This window comes from Mytilus trossulus, chromosome 13, assembly GCF_036588685.1.
Source record: "Mytilus trossulus isolate FHL-02 chromosome 13, PNRI_Mtr1.1.1.hap1, whole genome shotgun sequence".
NCBI classification, from domain to species: Eukaryota; Metazoa; Mollusca; class Bivalvia; order Mytilida; family Mytilidae; genus Mytilus; species Mytilus trossulus.
Genome location: NC_086385.1, coordinates 32,440,371 through 32,458,442, shown reverse-complemented (window position 1 = coordinate 32,458,442; position 18,072 = coordinate 32,440,371). Strand labels below are relative to the sequence as shown.

The 18,072-nt window shown below is 31.6% G+C and overlaps 1 protein-coding gene across 1 annotated transcript in view; it reads right to left on the bottom strand.

The window, feature by feature from the left end:
- The window catches only part of LOC134694987 (cardioacceleratory peptide receptor-like), a 36,028-nt gene extending 19,780 nt beyond the window's left edge, over positions 1 to 16,248 (bottom strand). The window contains exon 1 of the mRNA XM_063556109.1: positions 15,702 to 16,248. Within this exon, the coding sequence (XP_063412179.1) occupies positions 15,702 to 15,821 (120 nt within the window). The 5' untranslated portion in view covers positions 15,822 to 16,248. The remainder of the gene's footprint in view (positions 1 to 15,701) is intronic.
- Positions 16,249 to 18,072: the final 1,824 nt, after the last annotated feature.

Sequence of the window (18,072 nt, the reverse complement as noted above, 5' to 3'; positions counted from 1 at the left end):
ACTGATTAGAGAAAAAATTAAAATAAAAAAAATACTGAACTCCGAAAAAAATTCAAAAAGGAAAGTCCCTAATCTAATAGCAAAATCAAATGATAAAACATATCAAACGAATGGACAAAAAACTGTCATATTTCTGCCTTCGTGCAGGCATTTCCAAATGAATAAATGTATAAAATGGTGGATTAAACCTGGTGTTATAGTGCTAAACCTCTAACATGTACTACAAATCAAATTCAATTACATTGTCATCGATGCGTGAACAAATTGTCACAAATAGGGCGCTGCAGAGTGAGAAAGGAGGATAGTTTGATATCATTTCGTTTGATGTGTTTGGTCGTTTGATTTTGTGATATGGTTTAAGATCTTCCGTTCCAATACGATATTTGTGTTATCCAACTATTTAATCGAAAAAATGTACAAAACAAAAAGACAAAATTATCTCGGCTGTGCTATTTTCGAAACAGGTGTAAAGACACTATTAACAAACAAAACACCATAAGTAAAACGAATAACAATGCATTTACATTACTTCAAATATAAACTGCTCTACAGAGAAGGTATGCTAATATAAGTCGATTTTGTCCCTTGATTTTGAAAATCAAACAGTTTTATATAGCTATCTTGATATCATAAACATACTCTGAATCGTGTATTCTTGAAAAATTGTTGCAGTAAATGCAAAATCTGCAAAAGTCTCGGGTGACAGTTTGTCTGTCCCTCAAGTGTTTTGTACCCTCTTTGTGATTGGTTTAAAGGCATGTATGTACTTATTCTTAACATATTGATTGATAGAGTGTTGGTGTTTAACGCCACTTTTGAGCACAACATTTGGACTATTTCGAGGCGTCCAGTTTTTATGCATGGAAGAAGTCAGAGTGCCCGTAGAAAACAATCACCCTTCGATAGAAAAACTGATAATCTTAGTCAATTCAGATTGGAGTCCAGTATGTCTTAACTGAAAAAATATATTTATTTTAAAAGATGTTTATGAAAGGAAAACATAATAGTTTAGGAATTGGCACATATTTAATTTTCCAAACTGCTTTGCGTAAAATGACAATTTTATGTCAAATATTAGCTGTTCAGCTTGTTTTTGACGTGAAATCATATCTGAGTTTTAAAAGCCTTAATTTCCTGATTATATATTATGCTATTCACTTACTGATAATACCAACTTCATTCCAAATTCATTTCAAATTTAAAGGGTTATAGAATTGATAGATATTCACGTTGAGAGTATATCATTGCATTGCACTATACCGCGCATGTTGCACGGGATAAAATTATCAAAAGGCATTCATCAACGCTCAAATGGTCTAGCAAAGCTTTAGCCACTACGTTTTTTTTTTACCGATGACGGTTAAAATTTTGGGTTTTATTTGCCTTAGGCCCATATGATAATTATGCTATTGCACGAACCCGTTTAGTTTTGTTATGTTTGAAAAAGGATTCTCTTATACAAAGAAAATTATTGATACACAATACTGTTATTCAAGTTCTCCTTCCAAAAAAATAATGACCAGAAATATTCGTCAATTTATGATCTCTTTCACCAAGCCCTTCGGTTTTTTTAATAATTCCATATGTGTTTGTCTGGTGACATTCATCTGAGTACGTTGTTTTCTTTCTTTATCACCATTGTTTGGTCAATTAACAATACGGTATGATAGTGTTAAAAAAATAGCTTAAAGAAAATCTTTATCATAAAATCTTATTATAGCTAGTATCTCTAATAAACAAGCATAATCCTTCCTTAATGTGCAAAATATTTTCTATGTGCGGAGGCAAGCATTTTTCTTTATGAATTAAAGATATGGTTTGGTTTCTTTTAATGATTTTTACTGATGTCTGAAGCAAAGTAATGAACATGAATTATGAAAATCAAAATTCGCTTTTCTTTTATCCCGGATATAGAACAAGTAGAAAAATGACAATCCTTATAAAGTACATGTTAGTACAAGATCCAAGCAGGAATATTTTCTTAGTATTCTCGATCAACTCAACAATTAGCAGAGTCTATATGAATAATTAAGCAAGCATTTCTGCAATTAGTGTCATGTATCTGGTTATGTTGCTTGCTCATGGTACTTGGTATGATTAGAAGAGGTTTTGGACCCTTGATTTTGAAAATCAAACAGTTACATGTATATATATATATATATATATATATATGTATCTTAAAATCATACAGAGCCTCTAGATTGGTTGACTTTATTATTTAATTTTATATTTTTCTAAAAAAAACAAAAACATAAAAAGTCCTTGCAGTAAATGCAAAATCTGAATAAAAATTCATTTCTTGTCATTGATATTATGACATAAGCTAATTCTTAACTGAAAAAAAAGTTTTCTAAAAGATATTTAAACAAAGATGTCTATTAGAGGGATTAAATATTTATCAATAGTACCATGCTTAAATTTAAATTCGCGAAACGCACGTTTCGTCTACATATGAATCATAAGTGACGTGCAGTTCAAAAAAGTTAGAAAGCAAAACAAGTATTAAGTTGAAGAACATTGGGGACCCTCAATTCAAAAAAAAATGTGCCAAATACAGAGCAAATGGATTAGGAATTGGCACATTTTTGATTTTGCGTACAATGCCAATTGAATGTCAAATATAGAATTTGCGAGTATATTTTTATACCATGCATTAGCGCCTTACACGTGTTATTGAATAACAAAGCTTAAAAATTATTTTCTTTTGAGTAAGTGATGACGTCACATTTTTTTTCTTTTTTCTTCCCAGGCCAATATGATCATGATGATAATAATTGTATTACACGTACAAGATCGGGAGGGTTATGTATAGATACAATAAAACGTATTGGTACCTAATATTGTAATTGAAGTTCTCCTTCTGACAAAAAAATAATGACACCAGGAATCCTCTTCAATTTATGAGCTCTTTCACCAAGCCCTTAGGTTATTTTGATAATTCCATATGTTTTTGTCTGGTGACATTCATTTGATTACGGTGTTTTCTTTCAGAAGCTTCATTATTTTTTATCAATTAACAATCTTGTTTGATATAGTTAGAAATAGCTTTAAGAAAATCCGTAATTATATTTGGTATCTGAAATTCACAAGTGTAACTACTTCTCAATGTGCAAAATATTTTCTATGTGCTGAGGCAAGTATTATTTACGGAAATAAGATATAGTTTCGTATCTTTCAATATGTTAAACTTATGTCTGAATCAATTTGATAAAATGAGTTAAGAAGAACAAGATTCTGGTTTTTTTTTTATTCTAGATATAGACCAACAAGTAGAAAAATGACAATCCTTATAAAGTACATGTTAGTACAAGATCCGAGAAGGAATATTTTTTTATCTGTTTCTAAGGTTGACTACTGACTGCTTTTTTTATTTCTTAGTATTCTCGATCGACTCAGCAATTAGCAGAGTCTAGGTGATTACTTAAGCAAACGTTTCTCCTTTTTATATAATGCATATGGTTTCGTGTTGTTCTTTCTCATTGGACTTTCGGAAAGTATTTATTATTTTTGTTATTTTGTTTTCTCTTTCGTTAATGACTAGTTTTATTAGTGGACAATATTCGATATTTTTCGTTACAAAACGCGCTTCTGGTGTATATAAGTATAAGCCTTGTACCTTTGATAACTATTATTATTGTATAATATTATATAATATTTCCCACAGAAAGTAACCAAAACTTAGGGTGCAATAAATCTTCAAAATTCATGACGTCATCAACGACAAAATCTTAGTTTAAAACAAATTTTACTTTAAAATATTATATTGCTATACAATAAAAGGGTTATTGCATGAATATTGGGGAATATTGTCACTCGTAGAACATATATTGCACTCGCAAGCTCGTGCAAAATAAATTTCTACTCGGGACAATATTACGCAATATTCATGCAAAAACCCTATAATACTAACGTTGTCACTTGTTTCCCAATCCATGTATTGTAACTATGTACGTATTTATTTATCTGTTTCTAAATATATTTGTTTACTAATGTTGACTACTGACTGCTTAAACCGTCGCGGTCTTTTGTCAACAGTAATATTACATATTGCTGTGTGTTATTTGATCATATATTCATTGTATTTATATACCATCTTTTCATTTATTAGATTATAAGCTTTTACAAAGGCGATTGTTTGTTGTGGTTTGTATAATTAATATGATAAAATAGGATAACTGAAATAATATATTCGATAGATTTGCATAATTTGTCAAATCAATTTGTGTTAGATGAATTGAAAGCAAGGGTACTTAGATGAAATTGTACGTCTAACGACATAGTGAAATTGAATACTAAATACCGACAAGTCTTTCATTAATTTTATTCCTTCATATATATGGTTATTTTTTTGTATAAAATGTATAAATCTCAGCGCCATTTTGACAAGAAGATGACACTCAAACTGACAGGAACTATTGAAAATGAAGCCTTGTAACATAATATCATTACCAAACCCGGAATGACTTGGTTATAAAATCCGATAAATGTCACTTTGGGATATGTAATTTAATTTTTTAGATGTATGGAATTAATGGATATTTCATTTACATACACTCATGTCATCCTGGACGTCATCGGACAAAAACAATTGAATAACAGACATTGACTCTGACATAACAAGTCCCTATGGTATGAGAATCTGTTGACCTTGCATATAAAGATAATAAGTATATATCTATATATAATACATTACACGGAACGTGGAACTTGAAGTTGTTTAAACGTGGAGGTTAAACGTGAAACGTTGAACCTGGACATAATATTGAACGTGATCGTGTTACCTGAACGTGTAATTTTCAAATTGAACGTATTACTTGAATATGTAAAATGGAACTTGAGGTTCAACGCAGAACTTGAACGAGTTACATTGGAACTTGAAATAATGTTAAAACGTGTGAGGTCTTAGGAATTTAAATGTGTTACCAGAAAGTGTAAATTGAACGTATAACTAGTGATTTGTATTATACAACCGACTTAATCATTAGGGGCTTTTATCAGAGTATCAACTGATTACAAGAGAACCTGCCAGACACAAAAAGCTTCGTTTGCTGTGTAAGCAGTTGAACACTGTAAATTACTGCTTGGAGAAAGAAATAGAAAAGTCAAAGGCTTCGTCAACTTCTCCCGAGTTCAATTACCTACAGGTCATTTTGTGATTAGCTACAGGTTAATTGAATGGATAAGTTCTCACAAAATGCTTAAGCTCACAATACCACAGCTTCGTCTGCCTACTATACATACATACAGATAGCTGGAGCAGGATCTGTTCACCCTTCCGGAGCACCTGAGATCACCCCTAGTTTTTGGTGGGGTTCGTGTTGTTTATTCTTTAGTGTTCTATGTTGTGTCATGTGTACTATTGTTTTTCTGTTTGTCCTTTTCATTTTTAGCTATGGCGTTATCAGTTTGTTTTATATTTATGAGTTTGACTGTCCCTTTGGTATCTTTCGTCCCTCTTTTAGCCAAATGGTAGTAATTTGAAAAATGATTTAGTACTTATTTTGTTTTTTTGTTTTTGTTTTAATCAATCTATCTAAAACTCTAAATCAAAGATATAAGTTGAGGACTCTTTTTTTGCAACACAACGTGTTGAAAGATTGTGTCAATTTCCCGCGGATTTGTCAGATAAATAAAGACAACAGTAGTATACCGCTGTTCAAAACTCATAAATCCATGGACAAAAAACAAAATCGTGGAATCAAACTAAAACCGAGTGAAACGCATTAAATATAAGAGGAGAACAACGACACATACACTTATATTTAGTAATCTATTTTGTGATAGTATCAATCGACACATGGGCAGGACGATAACTAATCAATCTACATTGTAGTGTCATAGCACCCATGAATAATTTTGTGATTTTCATCTAAAAAATGCAGAAATGATATTCTATCCCAACACTATTGTTTTATCGAAAAAAAAAAATAGTATCGTTCGGGTAAAAATCGATGCAGGAGTAATTTTAAATACACCAGGGTTCTCAATAACACACATTTATTAAATGTTATCATCGGTACAATGACACATTTCGTAAAGATAAACGAACATGCAGACATTTTATACGTTTAGGTATTTCACATCCAATCTTTTATGGTAATATTTTTACAAACCACAAAAAAAATGTCAGGATTGCCCCCAATAGCTAACCACACCTTTAAACCTACTCATCAAGAGTGGAGATAGTTACGATACTGTTGACAGGTCATTAGACATGACATATGTTGGTATTAGTATTGATTAACTCATAGGGTCTTTGCATAAAAATAAACACATTTAGTTTTAAACCAGTTGTTGGCATGATACGGGTGATGTTCTTCTTACATATTGATGATGGTATGATTCTAGACCAGTAATGAGAGGAAATGTTTTTCTTTCAAATGATGCAGACAAAATCTTTCAATCAGTATAATTGAGGTCTGGAGCTGGCATGCCAGAAACTGCTAGTAATCCTCTCTTATTTTATTTATCATTGTCATTAAGCATCTGGTGCAAGAAATTTGGTACAGGTAATTTTATCAGCTAAGTTTCTTTTGTAACCTTTTCTCACATTGGACCCATGGGCCTCCTTTAAACAAACTTTAACTGTGAGTTTTTATGAATGTGTGTTTACTCTACATGGACGGAGGTATAGGGGAGAGTTGAGATCTCACAAAATATTTGTACCCCGCTGCATGTTTGTGCATGTCCAAAGTCAGTAGCTTCTGACCTTTGTTAGTTTTCTATTATGTTTAATTTTAGTTCAATTATATATTTCCATGTTGATGTCTCTTTAATACGTTCCCCATTTCGATTCTAAATTTTATCATAGTTGTTGAGAATGTCTTATGCTTAAATTTTAACTTTTTACAAAAAACACTTGAAATTGCATATTGCTTCAAAATTACATTCAGCAGCAACGTGTAACATTAAATAGCCTTTTTAATTTATGGCAGAATTTGTAATTTATGAAAAGTCATATATGTATTGTATGTTTTTTGACTCTATATATCAAAGTTATGATACGTCTCAAAGGACCTTTAATATTGGTTTTCAGGAAAGAACCTATCCTGGGAAATTGACAGCTCCTCTTGTTTAATAAAAACGTATGTCTTCTCAATATTGGATGACATTTTCTCCCCTACTAATCAAGCAATTAAAGCTGTCGTGTAAAGGTCGTTATACTGTTACATTGACCAGTCAAAGGGATATTGACACTGCTCGAAGTGCATAAAAGTGATATTTGACAGATCGGGTAACCTCATATCTAAATCAAGTAAAGGCTAAAATTAATATATTTTTGATAGACGTTTACATACTAGTAACATTCATGATGTAGGTTATTTTTTTTTAATAACGTATAATAACACCTTGCAATCTGGAGTCCGTTTCAAGAAAAATAAATTACGACCAAGATTGACGACCTTAGTCATGAACAATTCAGTATTCTTAAGATCAATTTGAGTCGTAAGTTTTTTGTTGTTTTTTGTTTTTTGTTGTTGTTGAGTGAATTTGACTCCTGATCCCTGATTCAGTTTCATGACAACTCTTCAAAAATAATTATAAAAAATATCACTTTTCTACCTTAGGAATAGATTACCTAAGCTGTATTTGGCAAAAACTTTTTTTTTTAGTTCTCAATGCTCTCTTCAACTTCGTACTTTATTTTGCATTTTTAACTTTTTTTTGTATTCGAATGTTCTTATGAGTCTTTTTGTGGACGAAATGGGCGTCTTGCGCAAATATAAAATTTCAATACTGGTATGAATTATGACCTAATCAGTTACATTGTAGCAGATAAACTACATCCCTAATATGAGGTTTGGTTTTCATTAACATTACATCAATTGCATGTAGCGTATCGATATTCAAATATCAGTAACAATAAAGAAGATATAAATAACCCTATACTGAAGCAAAAAAAAAACCGGATGCATCGCAATACATTCAAGGTGTCAGGCATAACTTTTGTGCCTCAAAAATCAACATTTGTTTTCTTGTTTTTTTGTTGTTGTTGTGGATTCAATAGGACGAAACTCTTCCTAACACATTTTATTCATATATTCAACACTATTTAGCGTTATCCGAATCAAATTATTGTAGATTAAACACATCATGCTTTTTCGTCCTTCAATCAGTCTCAATCAATGGTCAAGGGAAATTTCCATTAATTAGGGCTGATAAAAATATCTTAACTTGTTTTGAACCTAATGGACAGCGCCAAACTAAATATCAATGTAATTATTAAAAGCTCCCATGGCTTTTTTTCTAATCTATTAGATGTTTTGCCTCGCGTTGTGGAAGTAAAAGTCCAAATAGGTCGCGACATCAATTATTTAAATGGAACATTTATTTTTACATTTGTAACACTCATTTGGCAAAGTATATAGAACTCTTTAGTTTTTTTTCCTAGCGTGAGTCCTAAGTTAATCATTTTGATAGCTTTCAAAACGCCGTATCACACTAAAGTAAGCCATAAACATATAACATGAGAATGGAAAATAAGTCAAAGAGACAACAATCCGGCCAAAATCTACAAACTGCCAAAGGCCACCAATGGATCTTCAACACAGTGAAAATATCTAACATCCGAAGGTATGCGTCAGCTGGACCCTAAACAAAAATGTTGAATAGCTAAGCAAAAATGGACGTCAAGAGCCAGAGCAAATAATATAACCTGAATAAAACCTGATTTGTGGTTGTGATTTGATCAACCGTCCCCCTTTATCCCTAGCCAATGAAGAATAAACAAACGCACAACAACATTTGCTAGATGTTAACGCACATACTTCGTCGTGAGATTAAAGATCAACACTCAGTCTGGTTTTATTCCCATAATAGTTATACTTTGTATCAACGGTAAAAAGTCGACAACAATGAACTATACTGGGAATTGCAAATGGTTATCCCTCGACTTCTCTCGTTCCGGAAGTAAAGGTTTTGCTTATGATTGGGTATTTTTTTAGTACGAATGTATCAAAACGCAACAACGCCCAGTCGGAATGATGATTTTAAAATATGATGCTACGCGTAGAGGAAGTGGCAGACCCTGTGCAAGATAAACAACCTTTGTTACAACTATCTGAGACTGTAACAAGGCAAACATTCTTCCACTATCAACAATACCCACATTTAAAATTGGTAATGCTAATGTTTCGCCTTTTAGCTCTACGACATCTTTAGCTTACCTGAGAAAACCTACGTACATTCTACTGTGTAGTTTTTTTTTTCAAACTGGCGATTGACTTCTTATGCAGTATTCAAACTATGTACACTTAGTATGCAAATTATGTGTACTTAGTATTAAAAGTGTGTGTATTTAGTTTTCAAAACAAGGCCACAATATGTTGAAAACAACAACAAAAATACTACCAAACAAACGTTCCTGTTCTACATGAAACAACAAGATTTTTTTCTAAAGACAAGAATCAGAGAATGAAGATATTAAAGAACGATTGTTAAAACGGAGAAAGATTATAACAAAAACAAATCTGTTATATTAGATGGTGCTCTCATTCTGCCAATTACAAGACTTAACTTTGTTATCAGTATCAATTGATTCCCTGAATCTTAATTTCATTTTTTATCTTGACATCACAGCACTAAATCCAATTTAATTTTTGTTGCCAGTCAAAAAAGATGCTAGAATTGTTCTATAGTCGGTCAAATGCAAGCGTTAGATTTAATTGTAAATCTTTCGGTCTTAAAAAACATGAAACAAATACATCATTGTATACTAAAAAAAAATCCAAAAGTCAGAAATTAATAATGATATATATATATGTTTTTTTATTAAACTAATCAGGCTCATAATCAAATTATGCAATCCATACCATTTTATTTTTCTTTGTTGGCAAATTTCGTTTTTTGATAGTGATGAAGATAATAACACAATGTTTACTGTTGTATCCATATTTCGAAATGTTTAATTCTTGTGTCTGTTTCTTTTGGTGCATTACGTTTGCACGCATTACCCTTACATTTGCGCGCAGAAATCATTACGTTTGCGCGCAGATTTTCATTACAATTGCGCGCATTAATTTGACAGGTGTTCTCAGATAAGCATTTCTTTTGTTTACACATTGTTGTCAATATAATGAAAAAAAGTAAAATAATAAAAATACTGAACTCCGAGGAAAATTCAAAACGGGAAGTCCTTAATCAAATGGCAAAATCAAATGATAAAACACATCAAACGAACGGACAACACCTGTCATATTTCTAACTTGGTACAGGCATTCTCAAATGTTGAAAATAGTGGATTACGGCCTAAACCTGTAACTTTGTTGACAGTCTCATCAAATTCCGTTATATTTACAATGATGCGTGAACTAAACAGACATAATAAATAAAATAGTCAAAATATGGGTACAGCAGTCATCATCGTGTAATAATTTTAAAAGGAAAAATCTAACAAAACACAAAAACATATATCTGCAAACATTCATTGATTCGCGTAAACCAAGTAATATAGCGCTAAACCTCTCATTTGCATGACAGTCGCATCAAATTCGAAAACACCGTTGTTATACAACTGGGATGTGTAGCTAGCTATGAAACCAGTTTTGACTACCACTTTCTAAATAAGGATATGCCTGTTCCTAGTCAGGAGTGTAACAGTTCTTTTCAAATCGTAAATGTATGGTGGCTGGTTAAGATTATTTCGCGTTTCCGCGTTTTCGTATTCGCCTGTCATATTGTTTAGGGCGAAAACGCAAAAATGCAAGGTCGAAAATGCAAAAAGGCTAAATGTATTTTCTTTCCGATTTCGCGTTTTCAACCTCGCGTTTCGCCCTAAAGAATATGAAGGGCGAAAACGCGAAAACACGAAATGGTCGTATGGGCTTTGCTCATTGTTGAAGGCCGTATGGTGACCTATAATTGTTAATGTTTGTGTCATTTTGGTCTTTTGTGGATAGTTGTCTAATTGGCAATCGTACCGCATCTTCTTATTTATATCAACCGGCCGCTATAGATAAGGGACTTTCCATATTGAACTTTCCTTTGCTTTCGGTATTTATTTTTTTTGTTTATAAAATAACTCATCATAGATAATAGATATACCAATATTACAATAATGTGTACGATAGACATGCGTTTAAAAATAATTGATTCAACAAAGGAGATTGTTTGATGTGTCCGAAAAAAAAATCAATATATCTTTATGTTTTCATTGCAACGTATAGAAGCGTCCGTTACGTTTTATTCAGAGAGTAATGTAGTTGTCCAGCAGAAAATATCAGGAAAAAACTCGTTGCATGTAGAACACTAAAAAAATTGACCTTGAAATGAAAAGCATGCAAGTTAGGTACATGTGTCTATACGTTATCGTGACAGTTTATACATGCACTTCCGTATATAGACTTTATATAGATTAGACCGTTGGTTTTCCCGTTTAAATGGATTTACACTAGTCATTTTGGGGCCCTTTGTAGCTTTTTGTTCGGTGTGAGCCAAGGCTCCGTGTTGAAAGCCGTATTTTAACCTATAATGGTTTACTTTTTAAATTGTTATTTGGATGGAGAGTTGTCTCATTGGCACTCACACCACATCTTCCTATATCTACTTCCGTGACTGTAAATTCATCTTGCAAATCAAAAGTAATAAAATGATCTTTTTCACTTGGTTTTTATATTAAGACAATGAAACTCATTTTGAACATTTTTATCTTTCGAAGCAAATGGTAAAATAATCAATTCGATCATGCAGAAGCAAATTGGAAAATCTTGCATCAACTTACTTCATTCAATAATGGCATTTCTAATTAGTTTACTTTTTGACAATAACTATGTGTTACGGTTTATTCCATTCGCTGTGTACCAATCTAAAGGACTATGGGGGAATTCATTGTTCGTATCCCAACCCAAAATGACACAAATACTGTTACGTCAATGTTCTAAGTTTTTGTGTGCGCTTTTGAAATGTTTTCAAATATTTCAAATAATGCATTAAATTATGAAACAGCGATTTATTACTTTGATGAAATAATTAACTCATGCAAAAACAAATTGAAAATTAATGACCGAGTGTGTCATATTCTAGATTGTCAGATTTTGACCGAGTTCGAATTCGAACGGTGGTTAACGTATGCATTCAGGACGACGCCATCCCTATCGTTGCCCCCGTGTATCTATATTTTATCATGATAACTTAAAAATGCACTTCCGTGACTGTAAAATTATCTTGCAAATCAAAAGTAATAAAATTATATTTCACATTTGGTTTTGATATGAAGACAATGAAACTCATTATGAACATTTATATCTTTCGAAGCACATGGTAAAATAATCAATTCGATCGTGCAGAAGCAAATTGGAAAATCAACTTACTTCATTCAATAATGGCATTTTTAATTAGTTTACTTTTGGCAATAACTATGTGTTACGGTTCATGTCATTTCCTGTTTCTCAACCTAAAGGACTATGGGTAATATCATTGTCGTACGCCAACCCAAATGTGAATTAACGTCACGTCAATGTTTAAATATTCATTAATTTAGTTTGATTTGATGACAATGATTTTCAACAAATCATAAGTTTTGGTGTACGAATTTGAGTACTTCCGGTAATGCATTAGATTCTTTTACTTAAGTAAATCTTCAATGTTGATTATTGCCTTGAACATGCATGAAATATTTGCCACTGGACGTTAAGCAACCAACTATCAATTAATCGATCAATTTTACTATACATAATAACATTATGAGGGTATATCCTTACAGTCAAACCTGTAGCAGTATAGTCATCTATTATCAAGTGTTTTAAAAGAAATCAATTAATGCAGAAACAAATTGGAAAATGAGGACCGATTTTTCCATCACGTTATCAGTTTATTTTCGATCTATGAGTGTGAATTTCCCTCTGGTATTCTTTCGCTCCTCTTTTGTTTCATATTCTCGATTGTAATAATTTGCACAATGGGTTATTGTATGTTTTGCGATAACTAGCTTACACACGTTCTGAACATTTAGTTTCGCACTTTTTGCGTGCATGCTTATTTCTCAGGTTATGTTTGTAACCTCAATGTGTCTTTTATTCAATTTATGATATATCAACATTTTTAAAACAGTGTTATTAAACTTTGTATCGCCATTTGTCATCAATCACATCTTTTTGGAACACTAATAAAATAAACTTGCCACTGGACATCAGGCAACAACAACAAATTAATCAATCATTCATAAAATCCATCTCCAGCTATGTTTCCGTAATGTTCTGACAGCACAATACAAAAGTTCAGACGCCGCGAGACAAAAGTGACTGTATGACGCAAATAGTCTCGCAAAATTTCGGTCAAGTTCTACTGTTGCAGATTTTCAAAAAAGTGAATACGGCTAACAATGTGGGCGGAGCATGACGATCTTTGCTTCTAGGGTGTATTTTTTTATCTTTCGTGTAGTAATAAATTCTTGTTTTGAATTCATTACGTTAATATTGATCTCTATGATATTGCTATTAGAGTGATTTTCCTATGATAAAAAATTCTGATAGCCTTATTTGTTTGGAACAATTTCCTAAAATCGCAAAAGTAAACTATATAAAAAAGAAGATGTGGTATGCCTTTTTGTCCATCGTTCAACATTACAATAAATTATAAATTTATGCAGCACTCTACGAATCTACAGTATATTGATATCCGTAAGTTACACATTGTCTTTACAAAGGATTTTTTTAAAAGTTCCCGTCTGTACTAAAATTATTCAAAAATAAAACTTTGAGCAATCGTTGTTCGGGGTTTACATGTTCAGAAACACGGCGTGTGACACCACCAACGTGCACATGTATGACGCTTAATTGATAATTATTTAAACTAGATAGCCATGAGTTTAAAAAAGTGAATAGAAAACTAGCCTCACTTTTTAAAATCAACGTTGAATTATAAACCCTAAGCTTTCTAATTTATGCTGCGCAGCAACTGATAAAAAAATTAAGCTCACATCATGTCAAGCAATTCAATTATATATATATTATTGATATTCTTAAAATGATTTAAATGACACAACTCATTTGCCTCTTTCAGATCAAAATATCGGGAAAGCTAATTAATTTGAGATATTTCGTTGGCGTGAAATAACTTTTATATTCATGACTTTTTGCCAATCTGTCTCGTTAACGTTTCACTAATCATTATCTCCCCTATGAACAGTCATGTGACGGTAATCATGAAAAGTCAAGGGAATTCGATCTTCAATTTACATGTAAATCAAACATTTAAGGTTAAATTAACGTCTGCTGGTGACACCAGGTCAATACAAAATAATAGTGATTAAACAAACTTCGTATATGTTGATGGTCAACGTTAATAAAATAATAGAAAAAGGACGGGATGTCGCATGAGATCAGCTGGTCTTTCTGGATCACGTGCCAGATGCAAGTGAGATTTTAATCAGTTGATGTTTATGATATGTTACAATGAAAATGAGACATTGATACATGTCATTGATACAGAAACCCAACGTCACAAAAAAACAAAAGACATATAATACGTGTAACTCAAATAAAAAAAAAACGTTCACATCAATTCATATTATTTTTTTTACCCGAATTTCACGTGAACTTAACCAAAGAAAATATGATATTTTTCATTTTTCTAATTAAATTTGACAATTTTAGATTGAAAAAGTTCATGTTTTTTTAATATTTTTTTTTATTTGACGTGAATCATTTTACATTACATTCATGTAAAACTCATGTAAAATCGGTTCACGTGAATATCACGTGAGTATCACGTATATGTATAAGATATAGGTACATTTGTAGTTTCAGGTGAGATTCGATTCACATGCGATTTACATGAATCTAAACTCATGTGACATCCACGTGTCTGAAATTTCTCTGAGTAGTATTTTGCATCCAGTTACAAATATTTCATGCAAATAAGGACAACTGTTGCACTATAGTCTGGTTATGACTTTATATGAATGAAAGTCTAACTTATTTGATCTGATATTGAGTAAATAATATACATATAAGAAAATATGTGGTATCATTGTCAATGAGACGATTCTTAACTAGAAACCAAGTGATGTAGAAAGTTAGCATCTATAGGTCACCGTAGATTTATCAAAAACAATTCAAATGCCCTTATTCCTCAGTATAATAAGAACAGGGTAATTTCTTTTTTCGTTCCTTTCTTCATTGAACACTTTTTTTTTATACATATACATGTAGATTAGTCTTCATTCTTAAATTCTTAAACATCCAATTGAGAAAAAATTCAATCACAACTGTGTTTTAGGAACCAAAGTTTATTAGTACGTTGTCAAATTGTTGCACCAAATTAACAAATTTTTCATTAAAATACAACATTTTTACTCGGTGGTTCAAAAGTAATTCCAAAGCTCCTGCGGGTAATACGTGTAATGCATGAAATACTTTTGTAGGTCATTATACTTTCATTTAAAATGTCTGCTTAAATTAAGTTTTTTTTATTAATTGGGAAATTTTTATTAAAACGGAGACGGATTATATGAACAGGATAATAAAACTCTTCATAAAATAGACAGACAAAATCATTGAAAAAATCAAAAAGCAACGAAATAAAATCGACAGAAACCCAAGGGCCTAGCTATAGAACAAACCAATGCGCATGGCTTTCTCGTGTGTTCCGTATGTGAATGTAGATCCTGCTTAACATCTGGCACCCTTTCCGAACACGTAAATAAATACCACAGGGAGTTTTACTATATATTTCCAAACTTATATGCTTACAATTTAACTTACCATCAATGGATGACCACCGTTATGGTCAGCATGTCCAGTGCCATTTGTTCCATTGTCCGAACTCACTGTCGTATGACCAAATTCCTCTGGTATGATAGTGGACAAGTTCATATTGAGCATTTGTTTTAAATTCCGATTATAAATTCACTCCATTTAAGTTAAAATGTGAACACTTAGTTTTTTCTTTCTTTTTCACTTTCCAAGTTGCAATAATTTATGTTTTCTTGTGACTGGTGTTAAAAGTTTTGTTCCACTTCAATCGGTGTTAAAAAGTTTTATTGCACTTCAGTCAGTTTTAAAAGTTTTGTTCCACTTCCGTCGGTGTTTAAAGTTTTGTTTCAAATCCTACGATGTTAAAATTTTGTTCCACTTCCGTCTGTGTTTAAAGTTTCGTTCCAAATCCGTTGGTGTTAAAAGTTTTGTTCCACTCTCGTCAAGTACAGCAGCGATTGTTAAATCTTTGTCAACTGTTATTGTCGTTTAATCTAACTCCTACTTCAATTGGATATTTGATGCTCGAATGAGGAAATTACAAGAAATCTTCTCACTCTCGTCTAAAAAATAATTTATGAATCAAACGTAAACACATATCATTTCACTAGAAAAAAAATTAAGAAATAAAAGAATTCCTAGATAACTCTTTATCTAAAATATTTTTTCTAAAAACACGTATATATCGTATATTTTGATAACATTAAAATTGATTCCACTTGATGCAATAGCTTACAATGATACGATGTCGATCATAGAATAGTATCACTTCACAAAGTCCTTTCCGACTTTATATCTCTCGCCAGAGAACAACATGATAAATTGATTGGGGCAGAAAAATGATTTCTTTAAAAATCGATAAAGCATTAGCTAATAAGTTTAGTGCGATAATATTTATTCTGCTGATATACAACCTATCGGTTAATAGTTAGTTGTTAATAATTATCATACCTATTAGTCGTGGTATCTTTGTATCGCCCTTAATTATCATACTAATCATCATCTATAATATTTCACATTTCGAACATTTGATTGTAATTTTACAATGGCAACACAATGAGTAAAACATACATTGTACCATCATTTAAAGCAAAAGCGGTTTTACCTGGATGTATATTATATACTGTGTTCTGAAGGTTGTCGAGTGCCCTTAATCATAATAATTATCTTCTATAATGTTTCATTTTTCGAACATTTTATTGTATTTTTACAATTGCAACACGAAGTAAATTTACCAGTATATCGCGTTTTTTCATATGTTCAGGTACATGTTGTAGCCCTTAACTATAATAGATACAATGTACACACCATCTTCTATAATCACGATAATATTTCACATTTCGAACATATAACATTGTAATTTTCAGTGAAAACACGATTATCAAAACACGCTGTTTTTTTTTTTAGAGAAAAACGACTCACAAATATATCGCATTCTACAGATGTACAGGTTGCCCTTAATTATTATAAATAATCACCATCTTGTAAAATAGTTCATCGTCCTGAACATGCATGTAATATTTGCCACTGGACGTTAAGCAACCAACAATTAGTCAATCAATAATCATTAATTTTTCATATTTTAAACGTTTCATATATTTTTTTCAATGGAAACACAATATGTAAAACACGCCATAATTTAAAGAAAACATGCTTACCAAAGAAAAGTTCAATCACAAAAATACCGAACTTAGAGGAAAATCAATTCGGAAAGTCCATAATCACATGGCAAAATAGAATAACAAAACGCATCAAAATTGAACAGACAAGAACTGTCATATTTCTGACTTGGTACATGTATTTTCAAATGTAGAATATGGTGGATTAAAGCTGGCTAACACTCTCACTTTAATGACAGTTTCATCAAATTCCGTTATATTTACATTATATCGTGTTTTCCGGTTGCCCTTAATTATTAGTATAATCAGCATCAAATAGAATCTAATATCTTATTGTATTCTTCAATTAGAGAAACACGTTTTATTTTGCAATGTGGGCACATATATGTATCTCGTAGACATGTAAGGGAAATATCATACAAACAAATAAATAAAAGCAGAACATTTGAACGGAAAACGGCTGAAGTATGAACACACTAAAATCAAAAATTAAGGATAATATAGTTATAATTCTTCATATAAATGTACAATGTATGATTTAAGCGGATTGTTAATGTACTTGAATTTTAACAAATGCCGTTAAGTAATGAAAACGAAACAAAACCCACTTTTTCATAAAACCTGCTTATCACTTTTTTAACGTTGAAATCTGAGATATAATTGGTACATGTACAAAATGTATAATTAATAGTTTGGCTCAAAATATCAGATCGTATGCTAATGAGCTGAAACATGTAGATAAAGTACGTCTACTGTAACAA